The sequence below is a fragment of the Etheostoma cragini genome, chromosome 11, assembly GCF_013103735.1.
Source record: "Etheostoma cragini isolate CJK2018 chromosome 11, CSU_Ecrag_1.0, whole genome shotgun sequence".
Classification (NCBI taxonomy): domain Eukaryota; kingdom Metazoa; phylum Chordata; class Actinopteri; order Perciformes; family Percidae; genus Etheostoma; species Etheostoma cragini.
Genome location: NC_048417.1, coordinates 13,951,150 through 13,977,826, shown reverse-complemented (window position 1 = coordinate 13,977,826; position 26,677 = coordinate 13,951,150). Strand labels below are relative to the sequence as shown.

General features: G+C 40.3%; 1 protein-coding gene across 3 annotated transcripts in view; it reads right to left on the bottom strand.

Moving 5' to 3' along the window:
* Positions 1 to 1,520: 1,520 nt before the first annotated feature.
* The window catches only part of LOC117952850 (FERM, ARHGEF and pleckstrin domain-containing protein 1), a 53,131-nt gene continuing 27,974 nt past the window's right edge, over positions 1,521 to 26,677 (bottom strand). The window contains exons 3-27 of one of the 3 annotated variants that reach the window (XM_034885433.1): positions 25,637 to 25,741; positions 25,484 to 25,526; positions 25,041 to 25,119; positions 24,048 to 24,145; positions 23,398 to 23,512; positions 21,679 to 21,826; positions 21,114 to 21,209; positions 20,873 to 21,036; positions 20,667 to 20,735; positions 20,504 to 20,579; positions 19,210 to 19,423; positions 13,328 to 13,515; positions 12,948 to 13,037; positions 11,352 to 11,485; positions 10,294 to 10,375; positions 9,970 to 10,207; positions 9,735 to 9,865; positions 9,559 to 9,627; positions 9,028 to 9,117; positions 8,655 to 8,737; positions 7,516 to 7,628; positions 5,552 to 5,688; positions 4,416 to 4,523; positions 2,739 to 2,890; positions 1,521 to 2,618 (exon numbers count right to left, since the gene is read on the bottom strand). In XM_034885433.1, coding sequence (XP_034741324.1) covers positions 2,537 to 2,618; positions 2,739 to 2,890; positions 4,416 to 4,523; positions 5,552 to 5,688; positions 7,516 to 7,628; positions 8,655 to 8,737; positions 9,028 to 9,117; positions 9,559 to 9,627; positions 9,735 to 9,865; positions 9,970 to 10,207; positions 10,294 to 10,375; positions 11,352 to 11,485; positions 12,948 to 13,037; positions 13,328 to 13,515; positions 19,210 to 19,423; positions 20,504 to 20,579; positions 20,667 to 20,735; positions 20,873 to 21,036; positions 21,114 to 21,209; positions 21,679 to 21,826; positions 23,398 to 23,512; positions 24,048 to 24,145; positions 25,041 to 25,119; positions 25,484 to 25,526; positions 25,637 to 25,741 — 2,904 coding nt within the window. In that variant the 3' untranslated portion in view covers positions 1,521 to 2,536. Of the gene's footprint in view, positions 2,619 to 2,738; positions 2,891 to 4,415; positions 4,524 to 5,551; positions 5,689 to 7,109; positions 7,274 to 7,515; positions 7,629 to 8,654; positions 8,738 to 9,027; positions 9,118 to 9,558; positions 9,628 to 9,734; positions 9,866 to 9,969; positions 10,208 to 10,293; positions 10,376 to 11,351; positions 11,486 to 12,947; positions 13,038 to 13,327; positions 13,516 to 19,209; positions 19,424 to 20,503; positions 20,580 to 20,666; positions 20,736 to 20,872; positions 21,037 to 21,113; positions 21,210 to 21,678; positions 21,827 to 23,397; positions 23,513 to 24,047; positions 24,146 to 25,040; positions 25,120 to 25,483; positions 25,527 to 25,636; positions 25,742 to 26,677 lie in introns of all 3 variants that reach the window. The other 2 variants (XM_034885431.1, XM_034885432.1) reach the window with 2 other exon arrangements.

Here is a 26,677-nt window from a genome sequence, read left to right as displayed (position 1 = left end):
AATTTTCCCTCACTAAAGCTCGTGTGCCACCCAGCTGATCTAAAGCAAGCTGGCTTTTTGCTTAACATGTGAGTAAAAGCAGTTGACTCGCAGGTCAACAAAGGTATAAAAAGACATGATGACACGGACCGAGGTGGTATTAAGAAGGAGGAGGGGAGTTAAGGTGTGTACTTACAACCAGCACGGACGTCCGCACCACCTCAGAGACACTTTGCCTAAGTTCAGCCGCGGTGCCAGGTTTACCTAGACCCCGCGTAAATCTCCTGGTCTCCGGATGCATTGGAGTAGCCATCGTTGCGCACCACTTTGCATCAATAACCGTTTAATCAAAGGTCTACTAGCGAGCTTTTGGTTTTACAAAAACCATTGCCGGTGTATCCGTTTCTCCGATCCGCCCTAGGAAGCACCACGAGTTTGAAGCTGGGTCATGTTGTGGTGGAGCTGCTGATTCACTCCCACCTCTCGCTCGCATACTTTTCGCTTTTAAAAGTCAACGCGTGCTGCATTATTCCGGCGCGCTCCCTTCTTCCATCGGAGTTTTTGTTGTCATAACACAGGATCCTCTTGAGAAGTGTTTCATTGGCCGTCTATTGCCAGACAGGAGGTGTATAATCTGGTTGTCTCCTCAGCAGACTCCGCCCCTTACCGGTTTAAAGGCCGGCCCCCTAGTGGCTGTGTCTGTGTGAGCTGCAGGACCTGGACTTTGGACTGCGACGCCGGTGTCATTATAACTGAAAACTGTATGTTTATGTTCACCTGTTGTACTGTGTTCTTTAGCTAAAGGCTGCTGTGTCAATATGGCCATAATAAGCTTCTTTGAATTCTTGATTTTCTTAGAGATTCAAATTTTGTCAAAGTTGTCATTGTTTAACATCAAAACTGCGATTGGTACTAATGGAAATAGCTTTCTAATATTAGATGGACACAATCTTTTAATTATAATTATTTTAATGAGTTTATTTCAAGTGGTGCTGTAAGAAGGAAGAGGTAGAAAGAGAAGTAAATAATTTGCTCCAATGAACTACATCTCCACACACTCAGAGTCCAAAATGACACTTTTAGAAACACCAGTGTACACATACAGTCCTGGCTACACTCTCTATTGCTATTATCTAGGATATAAAATCCTGGTAGATATTAATTAGGCCTATATATCGTAATTTTCTTTTATAATGTTCGCTTTTTGTTTTCGCATGCTGGTACAGGCACTGGCTTCTTGTTGTCACAAAGAGCTAAATGCAGATTTAGAAGAATTCATAAATGCATGAATTATTATAGTAGGTACACTCATGTTCAGAACCAAACAAGGCTTTGCTTTCTATTGCTCATATTACTATTCACTAATATACAGGCCCTGTGGTTATGGTTAGACTCTACCAAAAGGCTTGATCAATGATGCCCTCTGTAGGTCACAGCTGTAAACACACTGAAGAGCTGCCTGGCTGTGCATGAACTTAACATATTCTCTTGATTAAAACATCCCACCAACCCGTTAAGCTTTAAACACACAAACACAAATCTAGGTTTAAATAAGTTTGTTTTATTGCTTTCATTTCCAACGAGCTCTCTGTTGTCTGAAAACGCTGCAATTCTAAACAGAACGGAGGTTTTCCATTTCATTTGCTCACTGCAAAACCTTCTCAAATGCATATTTCCATTCATTTAGACCCATAAAAAGATCTGGTATCCGTATACAGGAGGCAGCCTAGTTCAGTGAGGGCAACAGTGGTTGGAACTGAAAGTTTCTATTTTGTTTAACACATCATCTTTAAAGCTTTCAAAACAGTTTTCATAATAAGGATTATGAACAAGTGAGATTCATTTTCTCATACAGTTGAAGGGGAACTTTAGTTGATTCAAAAAAGAAGCAAAACAGTCTGAGACATATTCTTGCAACAATGTGTTCTTTTTTTAACAAGAACACATGTTGCTGGGCCAGGTGTGGACAGAGCATTGACTATTAAAGGGTTGGTCTGTTTTAAGATGATTTAAAATGTCATGGTACACCAGTATAAGGAGACACTCCTCATCTCCAATGTTACAAAATAGCATTAAAAAGTCCAGGATATTGATATAAACCAGTTTGGCACTGAAGTTGCAGGACATTTTTGAAGCAGCAGTTATCAATAAGATGAAAAAGTTGACAAAAAACGGAGGCCAATGCAGTGATAGTTTAACCATCTAAGAAATAATGCTGAATCTCTATGTTAACATGTTCCTGCTGTAAAAAACAACCAATGACAAAATGTAAAACCAGAAAGATAGGAAGTGGTTCAGACCAGTAGAAAACAGTAGAAAATGACATCCTTAAAAAGAGGTTTCAGAGTTGAGAGTAAAAATGCCAAAAAATGTAGTCTCTGATGCAGTCTAAACCAGCGGACATGTCACCATTAAGCATTAAAAAGCACCAAATGTGCATGGACACATGTACAAATGTCCTAGTTATGTGTAGAAAAGAAAAGAATAGAGTCTAGGGGAACAGGAAGGGCAGATGCCACCCAAAGGCGGACGACGTGTTGAAACAAGGTGAGCCAACTCAGTGAGGATGAGAATCTTTGTTGTTCAGGACACGAGCCCCGCTGTAGGGGACCGTGGCACTGCGGATGACCTCCATCCACCTGTGTGCAGATTAATACTTTTTTATTTTTTATCAGTCCACTGACATTTAGGACCCAGCAAAACATATACATACAAATATATACATAATAAATGTGAATCTGGATGATTTCCCTCCGTACCTCTCAAAAGTGTATTCACTCTCCGATCGGAAATAGTAGATGTGGGACTTGAAATGCAGTTTGAAGACGTAGTCCTTGTGGATGTTTTCACACTCTGAGGGGATGGTGACTGAGTAACCCAGAAGAGGAAGGCTGGCTAGTGGATAATCATCCTGAGGAAATAAGTTATTGGTCAATAATGTCAATAATTACACAAACAATTTGGGATAAAAAAAACAAAAAACAGATCGATTGTTCCTGACAAAACTGGACAGCAGAAAGCCATGCAACATAGTCAGCAATGTACAAAGTATTCAGAGCCTTTATTTAAGTAAAATGATAAAACCCCAATTTAAAACCCCCAAATACTGTACTACAAGCAAAGGTCCTGCATTTAAAACCTAATTTAAGTAACAGTAATGTATTATAAAGTATTATCAGCAAAATATACTTGAAGTATCAAAAGTGAAAGTACTCTGCCCCTGTGACTGATATATTTTCATACATGACATTATTTGATTTAAACCGATAGATAGATAACTTTATTGTCATTACACATGTACAGGTACAAGGCATCGAAATACCGTAATACATGTAAAGCAGTTTTATTTGCCTTGTTGCTGAAATCTGCTTTATAGATAAAGCTGCTGGCCTAGTATCAAAAACAAGCAGCATTTCACGGTTTTAGGTGTTTTAACAGGAGCTAGTTATAACTTCTTTATTTACAGTTAGCTGTTTTAGCCCAGTGGTTCCCAACCTAGGGGTCGAGTCCCTTAAGTGGGTCACAAGATAAATTTATAAAAGAAAAAAGGTTTTGCATATTCATTTATTTAAAAATATCTTCAAATACTTGCTTTTCTGTAAAATATCCACTAAAACTTAAAAAATTTTAGTGGACTATAAATATAAAATAGCATAAAATGAATATACTTAAGTACAAGTACTTAAGTAAGAATAGGTGTAGGCTGAAGCTACAGATTATTCCTACACCTTTACACAACACCATCTGTTTGATGTCAAAAGGTAACATCAGACAAACCTTTACCCTAACCCTACACCCCTGCATACTAAACATGTCCTTCTGATCATGACATGACATCATACCTGGCATTTTTTTTTTTGGCTTATTAAAACATTTTTGCTAAAATTACTACAAAGGTTCAGTTCATCATTACAACTGTTATTCATCCCCTTGAACATAAATGCAGTATAAAAATCTTTTACATCAGTCCTGAACTTTTGTATCTTTAACATGCAGATTTCTTTAATGTCATATTGACGTTCTGAACAACTTCCTTGGCCTTATACATGATTTGTGAAATTTTAAAATCTCTTTAGAGCCTTAAACAGTGGAGTCATTGGTTTTTGATAAGTAGTTTTGTGTACAACTGTTATGGCTTTCTTTTTTAAGTATAAAAAATTGGTTTTGTATTGATGCAATTTTTGATTGAAAATCAAACTTGCTTGTGAAAATATAAACAGACAACTTTCTGGGGGAAGAAGTGAGATGAAAAAAAAACTGCATGGCAAAGCCTGTTAACCTCTATCATGGCATACATATCTGACATTCTACACAGAGATGTGATGTCTTTAAGCCCAGAGGAGGGTAAACACAACAAAGTGAGGAGGGGAATGAATGTGAGAGAGGCTGTGATATGTTTGCTGGACAAACAAGAGTTGAGAGCAAATGTTCATCACCTGGTGAGACTTGTAGAAAAACAGACTGAAGTTGGTGAAGACAACCCAGAGCTTCTGCCAGCCGTTGCTGTTCTTGAACTTCCTCAGTAAATTTCCAGACAGCTGATTCTACAAAGACGAAACACAACAAGTTTTACATCTAAAACTATGTAAATTCCTACCCATTATAAAACAACTACTAGTGTGCTCAGATTTTTGACTATAAATGTGGGAAAAGGATTAATAAAAGTAAAGGATATAGGCATGTCTGGTGATATATCTGATTTTTCTTATTGTTAACAAATAGCCATAAAAAGCCCAAAATCAAAAGTGGACTGAGCCTCGAAAGCCTGATAGGATATTCCTCTGGGACATGTAACTCATTATTGTCCAATAACTAAAACAAAACAAAAAACACATTAATGAGCCACACTGTTGCAGTGGCTGACATGCTCCTTTATTACAATGAACATGTGTACTACTATTTATTTTAATGCTGCTGTAAATACTTACTACAGTACCAAATGTGAGTTTATCCACTGCTGAATATAGTCCCCTAAAAATGCTAAAATGTACTCCCGTTTGAGAAACATTTGCTGAGAACCACAGTGCCCAGCTGTTTTAGGAAATTAGGTAATCTTTTATTAAAATTTAATTAAAAATTTGTGACCTGATTTTAAAAATGTGTCTTCAGTAGAAACCCATGGGGTTTGGTCTGAGTTGTGCAGACAGAGTAAGGAATTCAGAGTATTTAGAGGCGGACTTATACTTTGGTTTTAGTAATTTCATGGCATTTGTTGACAATAACAAAAACATAGAATATGGTCAGCTTCCTTTATGCGCATTTTGTACAGCCAAACTAAGTATAAATATACTTTTGCTTTACTTTAAAAAAAAACTTTAATAGTTTAAAATAATTATAAAACAGGCACTGAGTTGAAAAGTTTACATTACATTACATTATGTGATAGTGCTTCTATTGTGAATTTCCTTTTTGATCTTTAGCTCCTGTAAAACCAATTAATGTGTCACTGAGTAACATAGTAATGTACAGCAACTTCTATGCTATTTCTACAAAAGGTCTTTAGGACTTTTTCTATGGCAAAGTGCAAGTAAACACATCCACAGGGCCTCTCCTGTCTGCCTGGCTCCTTTACCTCTAGACTCCTGCAGGATTCACTAAAGGAGAGGCTCTGAACACGGTACCAGCAGATAACAGACAGAGGCACTGGTCCCTGGCCACTGGGGGGCCCCACCAGGGGGGCCTTAGTCTCATTGATTGGACTAGGGTCCTCTACCATGGAGGAACGCACAGATGCATGGGGAAAAGAGAGAAAAAACAGACAGGGAGGGAAGGACAGAAACACAGAGGCTGAGTAGGTGAAACACAGGCATGCAGTGGCAGGGATAAACACGAAGGCCGACAACAGTGTGTCTAGGCAAAGCTGTGAAGAGTACGTTATTACAACTAGAGAGGAAGAGCAGAACTAGATCAGAGCAAAACAGGATCCGTTCTGGTGGTGTGTGATGAGGATGTTTAGCACATCTAGGTACTGCTCTCTCTCTATTTATAGACGATCAGAGACTTCAAGTGCCAGTGGAGGAGAAAAAGGACAGAACCACACGGGAAAGCCACAGTTTTGAGTTTGGATAAGGGCTTCACGCAGGCTACTGTTAGCCAAAACAGTGAGAGGGGAACAGTATCCTCACTGGGATTTTAAATAGAGCAAATAAACAGCTTACATAAGAACTTAAACATTGATTTGATACAAAATAGCTCAACTAAATTGGTAAAAATGTGTAAGGCTCATCATTTTCAGGAGCAGATGAGTTTAAAAGGCACCATGTTCTTTTCTTGTTTTGTCTGTACAGGGCAAGTGTATGAGGATTCACATGCATATGTGTGCACGCAGAGTTATCTCTAGAGTTATCTAGAAAAAGCTATCAACCTGTCAATCCTTTCCGTGTCCGGGCCGGGTGAGGTTTCCCGTCGCAATTCGAATCATGCTATTGATTTCACACTATTCCACTAATCCATAGCTGGTGGTGGTAATGTCTCAACAAAAGCAGTGAAGAGGAAAGAGGTTGCTAGCAAGCAAACATGGATGTAACCAATGGATGTTGTGAAATATTTAATAAACGTCTACAATTGATATTTATGCAAAAGTGGTCACCTGTAGTGAGGACGCTACAGAGAATTCTAAACCTTAAAGGTAATGACATGTCCGTGTTATCTTTAAAACATGTTTTTGCTCCAAACAAGTGACCAAAAAACCCACTTATAGAAGGTTTGCAAATTTTTCGACTTGGCAAATGTTTAATGCAGAAGGAAATGCACTCATTAGACCTTAACAACACACACACAGTGCATTATGGTGATTAACACTCAATGCAGACATAACTATTGTGTTTAAGCCCCTTTAAACAGATTTACATCTAACTGTTATGTCTCTTCAGTATCTTGAATTTTTGTTTTGAAAAATAAACAATGAAAACAATGAGCCTTAAAATAATTTCAGCTCTTTAGCTCCTAATAGCAAGAGTATGTAAGAAGTAAATAGTTGGACGACGGAGTGCAGCGCAGGAGGATACTGTTCCCCCTAAGAGATAATCAAAGTGAATTAAGATACAGCACACTCAGACACAGAGAAAGAAAACAGTGAAGCAGAAGGGGAGAGGCAGGTCTGAGGTTGAGTGCTGAGGTTTGGCCGGTACCTCCACAGCTATGCTAAAATCCACCATGGACACACTGGTGTTCCTATGCCAGCACACGTGCACCATGGTGTTACCACGGTGAGGGGAGGGCCTTTCCAGCGAGGTGTGCGATGCTGTTATGTCGTCCTCAGACTCCGCCTCTGCCGAGGAGTCCTCAGGGCATTCTGGGAAAGTTGGAGGTTGTTACTGCTAGACAATGAGTGGGGAGGTGGGGGTGAGAAGGGTGCTTAAGCACAGACAATGTCAGATCATTTACAAATCAAACGTAGTCTTGTGAATCACGGGTTTTATTTCAGCCTACGGGGTTTTTACTTAAAAGTGTATTGTCTGACAGTTATTGTATATCCATTGTTTATTTTTCAAGTATTCATTGTATATGCGACTGTATGTTTAGGCAGTAACTTACTGCTCTCTGTCAGATTGCTGGTCAGAAGTTCAGATGAATGCCCATTGCTGGTTTTTGCCATCTCTATTGCCACCTGTAGGTCCTCCATCCACTTCTCCTTCTCCATCAGTGAACTTGAGTGAAAAACACACAAATGGATAAAGTGCTCAGCGTGTCCCATCATTAGTCACAGCAGGAAGGCCGGGTGGTTAGAAATAGTCCAGTAAACAAGAAAGTCACAAGTTGGATCCATGTTAGTCAAGGTCTCCTGCCAAATTATCCCTTAAAAAGACACTAAGACACCATCTGCTTATTCATGGAAACTGGATCAGCAAAATGTTGGTAGGAGAATGGTTGTCTCTCTCTTTCTTTTTTATCAAGGCAAATCATTGGCAATGTTTTATTAAATTATATCCCTGCATATATATCTTTCTATCAAATAAGCGGCTAACGCATTATTAATTGGTTAATGGATTTGATTGACACTGGAACATTGGATAGAAGGTGTACATTGCTATATTAATATCACTATCACACTCTCACACTCTACGATACATATTGTCTTTTCATCTTCATTAAGTAATTCCATTACCACCTTATCATTGATTGATGCTCAATTTCAGCATCTTTTTGGGAAAGTATTTAAATATTAAATATATAGATTCAATTATTACCTCAAACCTAATTACAAATTGTGATTATTTTTTCTGTAATAAAAACTGTTATTACAGATAAAGATACAAAAGATGCAAAGATAAAAAATGTGAAGAGAAGCTTAATTGCTATGATCGCTAGGTAATTATTTGGAAGCGACCTTGATGAGCATATCAACCTTTTTTTATCAATTCCCTCTTATCTTTCCTCTGGAGGACGACAGCTGGAGATTTTAGTGAGTAAAATAAAAACTGATGCTCTAAAGTGACAAGAACAGGATTTTAAATCAAATTCTCCGTGGACATTTTGCAATTGCTGATAATGTGTGTCTTTGTTTTTCTCAAAAAGTTCAACTGCATCGGATGATTGTTCATGTAACAATGCTCTAATGTCTCAACAATGAAATCATTCCACACTCTAGAAGAAGGAGTGCCACACACAGCCACTTTGGGTTAATTTTAGGTCCAGGTACAAGGTGTCTGTGCACTGACGACTGCTGTTCTTACCTTGCTGCCACCACCACCGACTGCTGCTGTCCAACCAATGTGAAGGCGTGCGGCACACCCCACTCATCTTCACTCTCTCTGATCTGGAATAAGAACGCAGAGACACAGAAAAAACATTAGAGAGCAACGGTATCTAGGACAGCAAGGACCAAAATAGAAATAAAGAGAGAGACAGAGGGAGGGAAGATGAAAGGAAAGTGATAGAGAAGGACATGTGTAGTTTTCCTGAAAGTGTGTAACTGTTTGTGTGTGTGTGTTGGAGCGGGGGAAAGAGCTGCAGTTCAGCTGTTTGAGGCGGCTTCTTTGCAGTACTGACAAATCAGTGACAGTCGTTTGAAGCACTTTGAGTTCAATTGAGAGAAACAGCACTTACTGTCATGCCATGGAGCGGCAGCTGGCCATGGATTTTGAACTGATTGGTGGCTGTCATCCCTCGACTTGTGTACAAAATGACGTCGTTGAACTATGGCCATAGAGGCAGGCAGAGAGAAAGTGGTCAATGAACAATCTTTCAAACCAAATTTGTTTTCTGGACGTATATAATCCAATAAATAATCCAAAGTAAACACAAACAACTTGTCATAACGACTACAAAGAAAAGCTTGAATATAATTTATTCTCAAGCCCAAGTCTGCACCACACTTGCACACTTCTGCATGGTTTTAACCCTTGTTTATCAAAGATATATTTCCAACAAAGACAAACATGTGTAAAACCAAAATTCTGAGAAACGTGGTATGTTTTTCCCCTAAATAAACCTTTGGCGTTGCGCTACATCTGCCAACACCATGTGAATGATGTACAACTAGAAAAGCTAGAAGCATGATTATTTTCCCATTGCAATCCCTCCCCTAAATAATTTGATTAGTGATGTGACCTAATCTAAAAAGAAAGTGGGTGTTACCAAGAAAAACATTCGTTGCTGTAGGCCTTTTCCAGACAGTTTGCTGAGGCAGCCTAACCGGATAAACTCCTGAGAACGTAAAAAAACAAAATCATTTATTAGACTCATACTGCACAGGATGTCAGTAGAGAATTACAAATATTTCTCAGTGCATTCTTTTTCTGCTTTAAACTTACCCTGCCAGGAACAACAAGATTGTCGACACCAATCAGATCCTTTTTCAGCTCCAGAAGCTTCTGGAAGTTCTCCATCTTGCTTAGGCTTCCCTGTAGCTGCTCTGCCACCTCAGACACATCTGCCAGAGCAGCTACAGACCAACCACAAATAGGGGATTATTGGACATAGACTGTTAAGATTATTCTACAGCAGCAGAAGATCTAAATGTGCCACTATAAACACTGAACGTTGTACCTCTGCAGTCCCTGAAATCCACATGAGTAGCTGGGTAGTGTTTGCAAAGGCGCTCCAGGATCTGCTTGTAGTGACTGAGGCGGTGCAGAGGCCGCAGAATGAAGACATTGAGAGGGACGTAGCAGACCTTTTGAAGCTCAAAGTCCCTGCATAGACCCTCCAACTTGCGAGATGCCCTGCACGCCTTCTCCAGCTCCAACATAACTTCAGTCTGTTTATGCAGGTTTGCTGTCAGGGGCTTTGGGCAAAGTTGGAACATGGCATGCATAAATGAGTATTAATTCATTACTGTTATTACAGATATTTGATAGAGTGCCACCTCACCTTCAAGCCTTGAAGGTTCTTCAGCATGACATCTCCAATGCGCTGGTAGTCTCCTTTTATGTGTGCATTAGAGCGTCCTTCCCTAAAGCGGATAAACATGAGCAAGATGGGTTTTCTCTAAAATATCATAGAGCCATTCGTAAACAGAGTATTAATTTACTATGCCAAAGCGCTTAAAACTCATAGATTATTCAGATGAGCTTCAGTTTATGCAAGTAAAATTCCACTCAAGTTGGAAAGGGCTCTTTAAACTTTGAGAACTACCAGCAGATGTCTCCCTTAAGTGTGTTTTCTCCAACACAGGGTGCAGGAGTAATGGGCTGCCACTAGTGGAGTCACTCAGAATATTTATTATTTTGGTACAGCGTTTTAGCAATCGGTTTAGGGAAACCTATCTAGTTGGTAAAACACATCCTTCCTAATCTATGAAAGCTTTCTAATCATTGTCACAACAACAAAGGTACATGTCCACCATAATATTGGAGTATGCAAAACTAAAAAAGAGACTTGTGCAGTCCTGGATAATTTGCATATACACTTTGAGTGTGGTCTGTATCAGCTGGGTTGACTGTGACATCACTTACAGTTTTAATCTAAAATTCTAACAATGACTAGCCAAAAGAGACTTTGAAATAACAAAATATTTAATGTCGGCACTTAATGGTCATAAATTCTGACAAGCTAACAGGCTTCATGCATGACTGCCTGCATGTCTTGTCTGTGTCTGTGTCTGTGTGTGTGTGTGTGTGTGTATGTGTGTGTGTGTGTGTGTGTGTGTGTGTGTGTGTGTGTGTGTTAGATAAAGCACACATCATTAAGGAGATCAGACAGCAGAAACCCACAGGCAAGAAAAGGCCGGCCGTGGTGCAGCACGACTGTTGCCATGGAGATGACAGCTCCTCGGGTCATCTGAAGGGACTGGGTCGCCCTCTTAGACCAAATGCCAATACACCTTATTAAGAAATTGTGATAAATAGGGCTAAAACTGAACCACCACATTATTGGACATGTTTTTAACCCTACAGGTTCCACTTTTTATGGAGTAAAATATGTCTCACCATAGAGCCAGCCTCTGCTCCACCTCCCTGAGAAATCCTGTGTGGAACTTGTGCAGTGGCTCGAAGGTGGAGAGGACAGTGTTCTTCAGAGACTCTGGAGTTGCCTCATCTTGGCCTACAGCATTCTGGAAAGACTGGGATCATAAATACACACAAGTTTAAGAAAGAAAATGTGGCATGAACCAAGATACTATTTTTATTTAGATTACATTAAGGCATCTCATCTATTAAAGATACTCTGCTGTAAAAAATCCTTTGTATCTAATATGTTTATAATAACACAGGCAATAATTCTTAAAATGACATCTTTTCCTTGTCCCTCACTTTAAAATCCAACTTATATGCATGTGCAAATATCTTTCATTTCAAAAGATAACAACTAAATGTCTCCTACTTATAGACAAAAATGTCTCGGTGTGCATGCATGGGAGGCTTGGTGCACATGGATGTAACAGAGATTCAACAAATGTAAACAAAAAATATTAAAAGACACTACAATGGTTATCTCTCGATGACATCAGGTCAAGTCTTGATTATCTGGTCACAAGCTTGTAAAGAGAAAGTTTCACATAAGCAAAGACCCTTCAAGATCATTTGATAATGCAGATTTTCCCTGGATACTACCAAAAGACCTTCATCTGTGTTTCTGCTGTTGCACCTTTGTCTTGTGATGTCCCTTAAATCATTTAACTACCTGAGAATGAATAAAGGAATCAATAGCCAATCAGTTCTAACACTATCATTCCATTTAGTCAGATTGAAGTCAAGCGTTGCATGTTTGTGTGTTTGACCGCAGCGGGCATGAAATAGCTTTATTTAACTGACGTGATGGGAAAGGGAAGTGGGTTTCAGGAAAAGTGAATGTTCTAGAAGGGCCTGAGAAGTAGCGCCAGCTGTTGTGTGGATGACTTCACCAAAAACAGCAGCACCAACCAGTGTATGGGAAGAGAGACAGCACAAACGCACAGCTGTAAAAGGAATGAAGACACAAGCCAACCCAAATATTTATGAGATGTGTAAAAGGCTTCTCTGCAAATTACAAGACGGAAAAAGCAGCAGATTTAAAAAACACCAGTGAAAAGAATGAATGCACTTTCTCTATATGCGTGTGCCGAATCCGACAACAGCAGTGCTTCAGTACGGCCTCTTGAGAACATCCTCCTCCTTTGCTGTTGAAGGATGTTTAATATCCTGTTGTCTGCTGCCTTTTCTTTAACATACTGCACAATGCACCAATGAAACGGTGTCCATATGCTTGTACCCAGCCGTGAAATCTAACAGGAACAGACTTAAATGGGCAGTCCCATGCAAAGAGAACATGCAGCTAAATCCATCTATCGCTTTAAACACACAGTTTAGTATTCACAGCCTTGAGTGAGACGGATAAATGAATTTCAAAGCACTGGTGTGGGGAATAAAAAATTAAACTGCATCTGCCAAAATATCCATGTGTCATTGCCCGACTCTGTGTTTTGGCGGATGCTCTGCAATGGAGAAGCTAACCGAAATAATCAATGTTTTCTTCCCAGAGGACGGGGCAGGAGAAAACAAACAGGGCAGCAGCGTGTTGGCGAGTGGATTTTCTTTTTTTCTTACCACAGTCACCACCTCTAGGTCCTTCAGATACGTCCTTTCTGTGGTCAACAGCTCCTTGGCGATGAAGTAGGCCCGATCTGTTGGGAACCTCTGCAAATACATCCCAACAGACAGGAGACTGTGAGGAAGAACAAATTAACTATCCAACTATGAGCAAGTCCAGCTAGTGTATTGCCTGGCTAACCCATTTCTCTGAGAAAACTTACTCAGCTTTGGTCCCTGTGGAGTTATTTAGGACAGGTAATCTGGGTCCACTGCTATTTTCAGTGTGTGACAGTAGCTTTGAAGAACCGGTTTAGTAAAAACATACAACAAAGCAACTTACTGGAGTGACTTATTGCTGCCTTTATCAACAGAAGCTGAACTATTAAATCACAAACCTTCCTCCGAACTTCGTCTTCATCGTCGGTGCGAATGCTGCCGGCATCGTTTAGTAGAGGGCTGGTGAGGGGGGAAGGTTGTCGGCCGTTGGGATTGTGACTACACAGCTCCAGTGACTTCTGACCATTGACCATGCCATGGGAGTGACCAGAGGATGCAGACAGGTGCGGGCTGTTGAACACCACTGCTGCACGGGGGTCAGCAAGCAAAGTGAGGGAAGAAAATAAAAAAGTGAGTTATTCAAATACAGACGTAAAAAACAACAACAGGAAATCGGTTATATTCTTAGCTTTTAGATTCACTTCAAGTCTCAGATTGGAGGGGTTTGGCACACTAAGATTTTATATGAAGACAGGGATATAACAAGTCACAGAAAAGTAGACACCTTAAAAAGCCACTTTTGTGAAAATCCAATCATTCTTTACGTCATTTGTTAAGTAAAAGCTACAAACTTTCTATGGTTCCAGCTCCTTAGGTGTGAGGACTTGCAGATTTGTCTCTTACATATATATTATTGTAAATGAATTTCTTTGGATGTTGGACCGTCGGACATAACAAGACAACTGAACATGTCACCTTGGACTTTTTTCATTATTTACACACATTTGTAGACTAAATATGGACTCACCACCCATTGGGAGAATATGCAGGCTATACCTAACTAAAGTATTTACAATCAAAGTTTGATCAGAGTCTTCTGCCTCTTCAGAAAATATCAGCCATGACTCACACTAAATTCCAGACAGCTCCGGCTGTCTTCGTGCAACGTCAATCAATATGCGAGCTGAGGCACATACCACAAGATGATTAAGAGGAACAGCTTACTTAGTATCATCTATACTGACCATGTTCACAGAGCTTACTTACTATGTGTTAGTTGCTCTTTGCTGTCCTCTGGTGTGTCGACACAAACACAACAGTGATCACACACACGCGCACACACACCTACACACACCTACACTTACACCTCTGGGAAGGATTTACTATAAACTCTATGGAGGGAAGGAGTGGAAACCACAGTGTACATCTACAATACTGCCACAAAGTAGAGCGGTAAGAAACTACATTATATACACCGACATACACATGACACTAACCGGGGTCTCAAAAAGAAGATTCAGAAAAACCTCACTTCATGAAGGTCATCTTTATTAACTCTAAAAGAACATATATACATTGTTAAATTAATTTAAATCTTGTGAAAAGCAGCAGAAAATGGTCAAAGCCAGGGGAGCGTCTAGAGTGAGTAAATGAGAGAATGGAGGGTAAAAGAATTGTGAATTCCTGCAGTCCTTTAGACCTTACCTAACATTAGATATAAAGCAGAACTTCATGAATGTTAAAATAAACAGCCTTTTTGCCCAACACTTTTGTGATTTTGTTATTGATGTACTGAAAAAGTCAGTTGGTAATGAAGAAAACTATGTATTATTCAGTCCACGAAAACAAGTTTTACATCAATTAACTTGTAGTAGTGACACAGTGAGCTGTAAATAAACAAAAACAAACTGTAAGACGCTGTTTCAAAAGTCAGTCCCTAATCATATTGCATGATTTCCTAGTCTTAAAATCTCCTCTAACATCACCTATTACAGTCTGTTATACTTAACTAGAAAATGACAGTGAAGTGACTGAGAGCACTACCTGCACTGTATAGTACAAAACATTCAGTACATGCAGAGAGCAGACAGGGCAGAACAGCATGACATGCACAATGCTTCAGTCCTGGTTTAGCGCAGCATGCATTGGAAACGCAGCCTGAAGGACACAAGCGGTTGAAAAACACACAAGTCTCGCCCACAGACCTGGGACTTTAAGACACACCAACAGAACATGTTTAATAGTTTGGACCAAATTCACAGACTGGTATTTTCTATTTGTCTTTGTGCAGCAGAATGTCATTCCAGGTCTATGGGAGATCTTTGTGCACCAGGAAGGGGTACTCAAACTGCAGTGATCCAGGGATCTCAACAAATAAACATGTGCTCTCTGTCGTAATGCTGGACTAATCTATGCCATGCAACAGCTTTGAAACTATTAATAATGGTAGAAATCAGGAGGCACATGCACGGCCAAGTAGTTGCAGATACTGTTAAACGATAATCTGCACAAAACAAAACAATCTGCCGACACACTGCCAGGTAATTTTCAATTTTTTCATATATTGTACATGTGCATGACAGCAAAATATTTTTGTTTTTTGTTGCCTTTATTGGATAGAAGATAGTGGAGAGACACAAAGGAAACAAGGGGAGAAAGAGTGGTGTACGACCTTTGTGCAACAAAGGTCCCCGGGTAGACTCAAACAGGGAACTTTTGTTGCTGGCTATTGGATGCCCGTTGTAGTTGTAATGTTGTCATGTCCATGTTGAAGAATTGGGAATGAAACACTGATAATGTTGAAATATGAAATACTTTTGAAATCCCAACCCATTTGTTATTTAAAAGGCTAATAAAGAATAGATATCCAGCTTCACACATACAAATAAAAAACACAAAATCTCACTATGCTGCCTGACATGCTAAAGATGTCTGCAAATGCAGTCGACAGTGATGAATGAGCCCAGAGACTCGGTGCTTTAATATGTTGCCCTGGGTTTCACATACAGTGCACACATGCACTGTTACTAGAACCTGTTTCTATTTTACTGAACAATCCCAAAGCTTTGGTCATCCTCAACCTGACGTTCTATCTGCTCTGGAATAATTATCCGTTAGCTGGATCACTGCAGAGAAGGCATCCCAGATACTGGTAATCTCGCCTTGTTCCACCACACTGACTGTAGCAAGTAACAAAACAGGTTTACATGCAGTTGCAGGAAAAACAACAAAAACAAAAAATACATGAAAGTTTCGTGCTGGCAGACAAGTGCTTAAATTGGAAAAAGAAATAAAGAAAGAACAGAAATGTGATATAAAAACCTTCACTTTCTCAAACAACACAAATAAAGTGGGCAGAAGTGCAAAAAAAAAATCTGGAAAGGTGACCACAAAAATAAAAGTGCAGTGCCATTTTGTTAAGAAGATTGAGAACTTTGAAAGATTTTGACGCCACCATAGCTGTTGAAAGGCTAGCTTGACACCAAATTACTACCAGAGATACTCAAGCATGAGTCGAGTGCGGAGGGGGATGTCAATAGTGAGCATGAGATCTGTAAACTGTTGTGGAGTGGCTTAACTACCACTGTAACAGACATTTACCGTCACGTCAGCCTGACCAACCACTGCTTTCTAACGTTATTGTACAATATATACAAAGAGATTGTGATCTTATATTTAATTTCGTTGGTGTTTTTCCTGTTAAATCCTACCACCTTTGTGAACAAAATGTAATGTTTCAATTCAGCAGAAGGTACTGTAAACATAAACAATACTGAATACCAGTCAGGTGTTTAAATTGGTATTTGCAGCATATTAATTAGTTTCCACTCTGACACCAAACACTTCAGACATAACTTTCTACTCTCACAGAAATCACAAGCCAGATGCAGCATCAAAAGTTTCAATAAATCAACCAAGACAGCAGGATTATTCCCAAGAAATATCTATGAAGTCGACAATTACTGCCACAGTTATACATCCACATATCTTTTAGGACTCCACAATCAAAATATAATGAGAACAAAGTGTGTAATGCAGAATACTGTACATTTTAAGAATTTTATCAATCTATTAGAAAATAGAAATGCCAATAATAATATGACAATAATGAAATGATATGTGCATTTCCCTACGGGAAGTCATAAGGCAACTGAGACATAGACACTGAACAACTCACATTGTTGTAGACTTTGTTCTAAACATCCAATGAATGCAAAGAATGTGAGAAAAAAGTGCATCTGCAAGAACAAGTTGTCTGTTGATCATTTGAAACTAACATTTACATTTCAAACTGTTATCTCTGTTTGTTTTTTTAAATAAGTAGTAGATATTCAGTACTAAATCCTAATATGGCACTTGCATATTTCTGAAGGGGCATACTAAAGCAATCAGAAAACTGGGAGGCTGAAAAATCTCCTCTATTCAACAAACATGAAAAACACTGAACAGATTCTTTCCTTCTCGAAATGTCGGAAATGGAAACAGCCGCCCGGTGAAAGAGAGACTGATGCTGGGCTCAAAAAGTGCTTCTAGTAGGTTCTGCTTTCACACCTACCTTGTTCGGTCCGGACTTTTCAGTTTGATCCGAACCAAAGTAACGGGTGTGAAACCTCCCCCAGACCACGGTCTGGACCAAACAGCCCAATTTTGGTCCAACCAAAAGAGGTAGTCTCGGTCCGGATCATGCTGAACCATTGTCCGGTTTGTTTCTAGTGTGAAAGCATTTTTCGGATGGTTCGGACTTTTAGAGCCAATACAGGAAGCTCTGGCAGGCTATATTCATGTTATAAGACCAGGGAAGTTCCTTAAAGGAATAGCTCAGTGCTTAGTGTGTAGGCCTACATGAGAATGTGACGGTGAATGCGGTCAGAGGAGACAGCTGTCGGCTATCCGAGAAGAGAATAAATCAGCAGTTTACTTGTAAAGTGGTGTTAAATGTACAGTGTAGGTTTCAGTTGTTCTCTGAATAAATGCTGCAGCAATAAAGTTCCTGTTTCTTGCCTCCCAACAACACAACAAAACAAGAGCCGCGGCAGTAGGGGAGAGCAGCAGTCAGTTGGAAAAACTTACCAATTCAAATGCAAAAACAGGAAACTTGGTCCGGACCTTGGTTTGGACTTTCAGGTGTGAAAGCCCCCTAAGAAGACTACTGGGAACCTGGAGTGTGGAGATTTGAGTCGTCCTCTGACAAAAAACCTGTCACTCATTGAACCCTGCTTTTCTTACACCATCTGGACCCAAACTAAACCGTTTAAACTCTCCTGCGGAGATGGTTTGAAGCTCTCTGTGCACTAACAGCTGAAAATCTGTCCGCCCTCGTCATCACTGAAGGCATTGCACCCATCCTCATCTGCTTCCTCGTCCAGCTGGAGGCTGCCAAAGGAAAACTTGTTCCGGGGTAAAGGGGAAGTGGAGTTATCCTCCAACGGAGTACCAGCCATTATGTGGCTGCTGCAGTTTCCCTCGCTAGTCTCCACCTCTGACTCACTGGACTCTGAACCACTGGTGGTGGAGCAGTCATTTATGTGAACTGGTCCCACATGTGTGACACCAGCGGGCCCTAGGCGTTTCAGCCCTGGACTGTCGCTGGATCTGCCTGCTACTGAGAGACCATTAGCCACCATGCGGCGCTCGAGAGCAGCCATACGTTCAGCCCGAGACAGGACAGGATGTGATTTATGCCCTAAGGATGATGTTCCCTGGTTGGGGACTGCCTCAGAGCGGTGACGCACTTTGTGGAGTTTATGTAAACGAGGAGAGCGGTTTGGGACGGAGGAGTATCTGCCCTCTTCAAAGTGAGGGGGAGCAGAGCCAAAGCCGTTCTGCTCAGTGTAACCGACAGAGCTAGATTGACGATTGTCCATGGCAGGACTAGTGATGCCACTCCTTGAACCCATATGTGGGGCTGTGAGAGGGCTGCTGCTGTGCCTCTCTCTGATATGGGCACTGAGGTCTGCCTTAGTGCTATGAACAGGTTTCTGGTCAACCTTTTGGTATGAATGCTTGAAAGACTTGTCTATCTCATGGCTCATGTTGAATGATTGCTTAGAGGAGGCAGGGGACTCACTGTATAGCATCCTACCAACAAACTGGTCCTGCTGGACCTGCTGGGCCTGCAAATCCCCATTTACGTTCCCAGAGCCAGACCCATGACGGAGCATAGGCTGCTCCCTATATCTGTGATTCAACCTTATAGCCTGGTTATATTCACTATCTACATTACTGCAGTCAATAAAGGGGATGGAAAAGCTGCCGCCTTTAGCAGCCTGAGATGCTGGACCTGTACTCAGATGTTCTGGGTGGGTCCGTTGTGTTGAACATCTTGTCTCCTCGGTCCTGGACACAGACCCCGTTCTGTCCCCGAGGCCGTTTCTCTGTTGAGACGGGCTGGCCCTTGTTGTCCTCGAGGCCGAGTGGTCTTCTGCACTCACCAACACCGACTCCTTCCAACAGCGCTGAGAGGGAGAGTCTACACTGTCCCCAGGAGCACCACTCTGACAGACAGAGACACAGGCAGAGAATACAAATAATTTTAGGAGTATAATTTTAATCATGACTATGTTTGATTTGATTACTAACACTTATAGTTAATTCTGTCTGACTTGAAGGTAGCCTGTTGAGTTTCTTGACCACCTGTGGGGCCGTGAGTTTTTTTTTTGTGCTCTACTAGCATGTGCAGAGGATACACATGTACAAGCATATGTGCTTGGGGTTGCAGAATACAAAGTCTTGTCAGTTTGGCCGATCGACAGTCGCTGTAATGTGCCAATAAATTTAGCACTCCTCTCAAAGACAGGAAAAAAGAAGATTTCTAGCTAATGTAAACATTGGGTGTAAACTAGAACTGCAAGTAGGTGTACTGGGGTCCAAGGACTAAAGGTGCAGTGATTAGAAGGAAACAGGTGGTTTAACACCAGTTTCTTTGTGTGCCTTAGCAGACTTAGGCACTATCCTATAACGCACACTGCGTTTTGATCAAACCTTGCTTTAAAATGTTTCATTTTATATACTAACATATTGAACATAAATACTGCAAATACATTTCTGCAGTAAAGAAAAAAAGTTTTAACCAATAATCTAAGCATTGTTGTTTCAACCTTTATAAATTGACTCAGTATTATAAACAGGTAACAAAGCATTAAGAAAAGTCACATAGAAACAGGACCAGAGGGGGATTCATGAATAAAATAAAATGAAACAAAGCTAAGGGGGTTATCTCCTAGTTTGGGTACTGTCCTCAACTATCCACTTGAAACCTAATAGGCAGCAGTAAAATTAATATAGAAAGTTATTTCTGAATGACAAACTAATATGTACAGGATACGATTATAAAAAATGTCATCAAGCTACATAAAAGTCACGAGCGTGATGTATTGAACAATGCAGATTAAATAAAAATAATACAATATTAAAATGATTAAAAAATGTATGTTTTTGGTGAGAAAAGTTCAATAAAGTAGTGGTTTGTATGAAACCTTGACAAGGTACAATTGAGGCTTTTGGTGTGTAACTAAGAGGCTTGTGATGGTGATCTGGAGATGATTGTCCGCTGTAAATGCACAAAAAAAACTCACTTCTGTTGGCACTTCATGGGGGCGTGGAGAAGGCAACGGTGACAGGCGGATGTTGTGTTGGACCCGACTGTGTTTCCTGTCAGACAGGATGTTGAAGGTCAGCATTATAAACTCTGAGCACCTTTGCCTATACCAATATGTCAAAAGTGTTTGCAGGCTTTACCTTTCAAACGGGATCTTTTTAAACTCAGACTCTCTCACATAATCAATCACCTGCTTCTGTGTGCGACCGCTACAGAGACAAATAAGATAGAGATAATAATGAGATAATAATGAGCTATTCTTGCAGAGCTGTAGAAGTGATGGGGAGACGCTGCTGTGTTACTGCACTACCAAGAGTCAGAGAGCAGCTTTATGATGCAAACTCACCTAAATCTGAAGGAGGAGCCTCGTGTGAAGATCACCGGCTTGGGCTTGGGCTTAGGTTCCTCAAAGAGGCGGAAGAAGGCGTGGTATTCGACACAGATCTTCCAGAAGACTTTGCAGCAGTCTCGGCTGCCCATCAGAAACTCAAGAGTGTCCTGATATGAACTCTGGGGGACATATAAAACGTGCACACCAACAAACACTGATGGGATTTGTATTTTACACACTCACTGACATAACTTACATTTAGATCTGGTCTCAGCTTGATGAGGAAACGTTTCCTCTTGAAGCTCAGTTTGCGCACTTTAGACCAGTTGAAGGCATTAATCTTTGTGTGTCCCTGCAGTGATGAGAAATAAACGTTATACCTTAAGCTTTAGAAAAAAAAAAATATACACACACACACACACACACACACACACACACACACACACACACACACACACACACACACACACACACGTCTGGCTATCTTTGTGGGGACCAGTCATTGACATAATGCATTCCCTAGCCCCTTACCCTAACCTTAACCATCAAACCTATATGCCTAACCTTATCCCTAACCATAACCTAACTCTAACCCTACTCCTAAAACCAAGTCTTATTCCTCCAAAAGCCCTTTCACGTTATGGGGACCAGCCTTTTGTCCCCACAAAGCTGTCAGGTCCCCATAAGTATACTGTATCCACAGCGTTTGGTCCCCACAAATGTAGCTAAACATGGCCCACACAGTCACACACACACGCGCACGCGCACGCGCACACGCACACGCACCCCACTTGGGGTACCTACAAACTTGTGCGACTTACCTGAAAGACCAGGACACCAGTGTGCGCCACAGCCAGGCTGAGCCTCATGCCCTCTCGATCTTTGGCAGGGTGGAGGCGAATCCCATACATCTCCAACCTGCGCGCCACTTCTAATAACTGATGGTCTGATTCTGCTGGTGTTTGCCCGCTAGCAACACAAAAGACAACAATAATGAGTTAAAGCATGAGGCTGGGGATATTTTATATAAAGCTGACTTTGCAGTCACAGCCTGACATAACTTATCTTTATTACTCATACTTATTAACTGTGCCATATACGTTCATAGCTGTACAAAAACTACTAAAAACACACAAACCACTGTAGTTTATTTGAGTTATTTATATACATCGTCCTACTGCTGGAAATACTCCACATAGCACTAAATGTGTATTAATCCGCAGCTGAAAATCGTTTTTAACAAATGCACCATTTAATTTTGTTTTTGACACATTGGCTAAAACCTACAGTGCCCAGCTTTTCACAAGAAAGTTTTGACATTATGAAAAATGTATAGAATGACAGTGACCTTATACTTAAATCTATATATTTGCAAAAGTAATGCGAAAGTATGTGTTTTAAGAAATAGATGAGAGTAGGGAGTGCAATAAAGACACAACGAAATTAAAAGAGCTAATCTTACTTCCAGGTTATAGAACAAGTGCAAAAGGTAGCATTAATTATCCAATAGCAAATTTTTTGACAAATAAATTAAATTATGGCTTATCGTCCTGCTGTGTGTCTCACTAATTGAGGTGGAAAGAACAAGTCTGAGTGGATCCAGGTTTCTAATGTTTATTTGAGTTTTTGGAGTGGTGGTGGAAGGTCGGGGGAGGGGTTGCAAATACTAACTTATTTAATTCTTATCAGTGGATAAGCTTTCCTGTTTCCTGTGTGGTGCTTAATCAGAGATTTAACTCAGCATGGCACCCAGCCAAAAAAACTGCAATTACAGTTTCCAAATGAAAAAGACTTTTTTGAAAACAAGGGCAACTGAAATAGAGCCGTCACATCTAAATGGAGCCCCTTTCACGTAGCAGCCACCCACTGTGTGTCCACCTCTGGCGTGGCCCGCTGTAACATAGAGGTGAGGCAAGTGTTGGCAAAGCTTGGAATCAAATATGTGCACTGATGAGGACATTTTGAGGAAGGATGGTGGGAAAAGATCTGGAATGTTTCCAGTAATACTCCAAGCAGTATACCACTCTTAAAACTGAGGCTGATACTTCAACATAAACACTATGCATTAGACATGTGAGAATAGACTTTAAAAATGCGTGTTTTTAACCTACTAACCCAGCTCACTCTAGCTATGTGCGTCATTGGGTGAGTTTAAGAAATATTTTAGTATTTTTTCAGAACCAATGCAGCCATTTGTTGATAGAGAGCAGTAGAGAAACTCATATTCATATCTTGCCAATGCTGTAAAAACACTTACAAAGACTATCTTTTCTAAGTTGATGTATAATACATAACTAAACAGAGCTCTCTTGAGAAAGAATACATTCAGTCGATAGTTGGTTTTCTGAATGCGTCAACTGTATAATAAAGTTCCCCGCTGGACATGCACAAGTTCTAAAACAACTGATCCTGTTCATGGGTGAAGAGAGTAATTGCTGTTCAGCCCTGGTTTCAGTGACCTTAAGAACGGCGCTGAAAATAAACAGTTACTGGATCAAAGAAATCACACATCACACAGTACCCTTGTTCTAGAAACTCACATATTCTTTGAATGAAACTCCATGATCTTATCAATCAGGGGCATTTGATCTGGGATGTAATTGTTGTTGAGGAGGTGTGACCGGCACTGGCTCTCCTCAAAGTCCCCAATCTCAGCTGGAAAGTTGGGGAGGAGAAAGGAAAAAAACAAATCATGTTATTATAGATATAATGAAGATAACAAATTAGAAAAAAACAATCAACAAGGAAACAATCTCAGTAAGTCTCCAGAATAGCCTAAATGCTCCTTGCCACAGATTCTCTGAGCTCTATTCCCACAACATTTTTACTTCTGTAACATTCTTGTGATACAGATTTAAATCTTTTGCATATCTACTGTGCATGTGGGCACAATCATCTCCATCATCATGCATGTTGTTTTTGGTCCCTTTTGGTAGACTGTAAATTTCAGGTTATGAAAATTTAGAGGTTGTTCTAAAGCAGTCTTGCAAGATTATATTCAGGCATCTGACTGAAAGGTATCCATAGCAACACACAGATAATCAATTTGCAATGGTGCACAGTGTGCTACGTATATGACAATGTTCGATGATAAGCTCTGTTTGGAAAATGTGTCTTCAAAGACTGTTATCTGTTCAGTCGACTCTTTGGTCTTTTTAGCTAAATGAGAAAACAGCCAAGAGGAACTTACACTGAATAATATGGGAGACCATCAGCGCGGCACTGGTGTCATTGCAGGTCAGGCGTCCACAGGAAACATCCTGTTTGATCTGGAGGGCAAACAGGTACCTGGACACAAACACAAACCAATTTCACAGATTCAATAGAGTAGATGTGGTGGATTCCAGAACTGGAGCAAGATCAAACGAAACTCAATTAGAAACACCACAAACTGCTGAATTCAAACAGGACATCCAAGGGAGATGCTGTAACTACATTTCTAATTAAATATAATATACCCTGGCTCTTTTAATTTAACCCAAAGTCTTCCAAAAACAATTGGCCCAGGTGCACTTTTCAGTAATGAATAAGTCAAATGAAGTCATTTATCGAAGATTCACTGACTACAGCGCTGTTTCTTTTGGATGCAATTCAGAGTGGAAACCAATAGAGTTTTAATTAAATATATAGTCATAAGTTAATTAATGAACATTAGGTCATTTTTAAAATTATAATTAAAATGAATAGACCCCTGCACACCCAAAAGTCAGAAGTCCTTAGATAGCGTTACGATTTTCATCAATGTACCTAATTAATCGCTATGTGGTCCGACCTTAAGATTGAGGAGAGCCTGGTTTGGCAGGAAAAAAACATCTCAAATATGCTTTTTAATAAAAAAGGTGAGGTCTTAACCAAGCTTAAAAGAACAAATACAGAATTGTCAGAGTGTCATTACTTTTATTGATTGTGATTGATTGAACTATTATTTATCCACTCTGATGTTAAAACATGCTCCACAACGAGGAAACCAAAACAAGAAAGTCATTATCTCCTCTCTAAAGAGCTAAATCAGAAACATGGCAGCCATGGTGAAAGTGCACAGCTAGGGGGAATAAATCTTCTGGGAACTGGAGAACATGTTTCAATCGCACTCACAGCAAAACAAAACGTAAATAAATGCACATTTCAATGCGAACTCAAGGATAGACATAAACGGAGTTAAATTATGTGGAAAGGAGCTCACCTAGTTAGCTCCTCCAGTAGCTGGGCATGGTCTGGGGGAAAGAACTTCACAGCAAACCTCAGGATTGTGTGCTTCGGTCCTGTGTGGGACAGAGGAATCTTGAACAAAATGCACTCAGTTGTTTATTAGGTGTAGCTAGATAAAACTACTGCATCCATCCTCCAAAATAACCATGAAGTCAAATCAAAACCTCTCTTAAAATGGATCCAAACTTAAACTAAACATTATAAACTTCCTGAAGGTAGGTTTATTGCAGGACTGCATTAGCTTCATGTACCTAACAAACTGACCACTGAGTGTAGGTCTCTGATTAGACTTTGCTTGGTTACATAAAATACAAAACTGTATAGTTGCTCTTAACTGATTTTATGGCAATTTTCTCCAGATAAAAAACAGTAGAAAGACACAGTCAAAAATCAAGCAAATCATTTAGAAACACTTACGTCTGAGCTGCTTGATAATGGGCTTGATATGGTCTAACCAAACCTGTGGGGAGAAAAAATTAAAAAAGTCATCACTAAGTAGCTGGTTTTAAGCAATAGCAATTCTGAGATATATAGGAATAGGCAATATTTTCGTTTAATTTTCATCCTTACCATCATCTTTTGATGGTTCTGAAACTCCAAACCAAAGTAGTCGCCCTCAATGAGGTTCATGTGGGAGCACACCAGGTCAACTAGCACCTTGCCCGAGGCTTTTTGCTGTGAACAAGACCAAGAAACAAATACTGGTTAAAACAACACTTGCCTGTAAAGTAAACATTCCTATTTTTAATCTGAACTTTCGTTCTCAGCGATTCAATTCAAGTGACCTTTTATATTGTTATTTAAAGGAAGAACAACCTTACTTCAGGATAACCCCAATGATAACACTTTGACACAAATGAGCAGTGAGACACTACCTGCTTTGTCGACCTGCCAAACCCTGTGGAAGGTGATGTCATTGAAATAGACGACAACTCAGTGTGTATAAATTCCTTACCCATCCTTCCTCCTGGCATACAATAGCACAGTAGGCCACAAAAAGATGTTTTTGATCTGTGTTTTCAGTGCCATTGCTGCCACGGATGATAAACCAGCAGGCCTTTGAGGCTGATACAGAATCAGGATGGAATAAACAGTCTACCTGACCACTGACTTACACACACCCCACATTCAGTATATTCAAAACTTTGAAGACCAACTTAACTGCCAACCTTTCTGACAAACACAAAAACCTCAAAAAGCCACCACAACTTTGGAGCGAGATTTTTCCCATGGAAGGTCAAAGAAAAGTCAGGGATTTCCACAGAAACATGTCTTCTGTTTAGGCGCTCCAATGAGACACAGAGCTCTGTGGGACACACAAGGAGAGTATTTCTGCATGGGGGCTTCCTCGTGACTGGTTTTCACCAGTGTGGAGCGATCCCAGCTACAGAATGTGTTTATAGTAGCAGCAGCAGGCTTGGATAATGATCCAGGGCTGCATCTGAGTATGTTTCAAGGAGCTTCTCCTCTACTTTTGCACAAATAAGACATTGAGTTAGTGAGGCACACCCTCCTACAAGAATTCCCTTCACATCCTCTTTCCATCTGTAAATAAAGGGGGGGGGGGTCCTGTGTTCCTTAATGCTTAGAGAATAAAAACTTAAGGGCCAT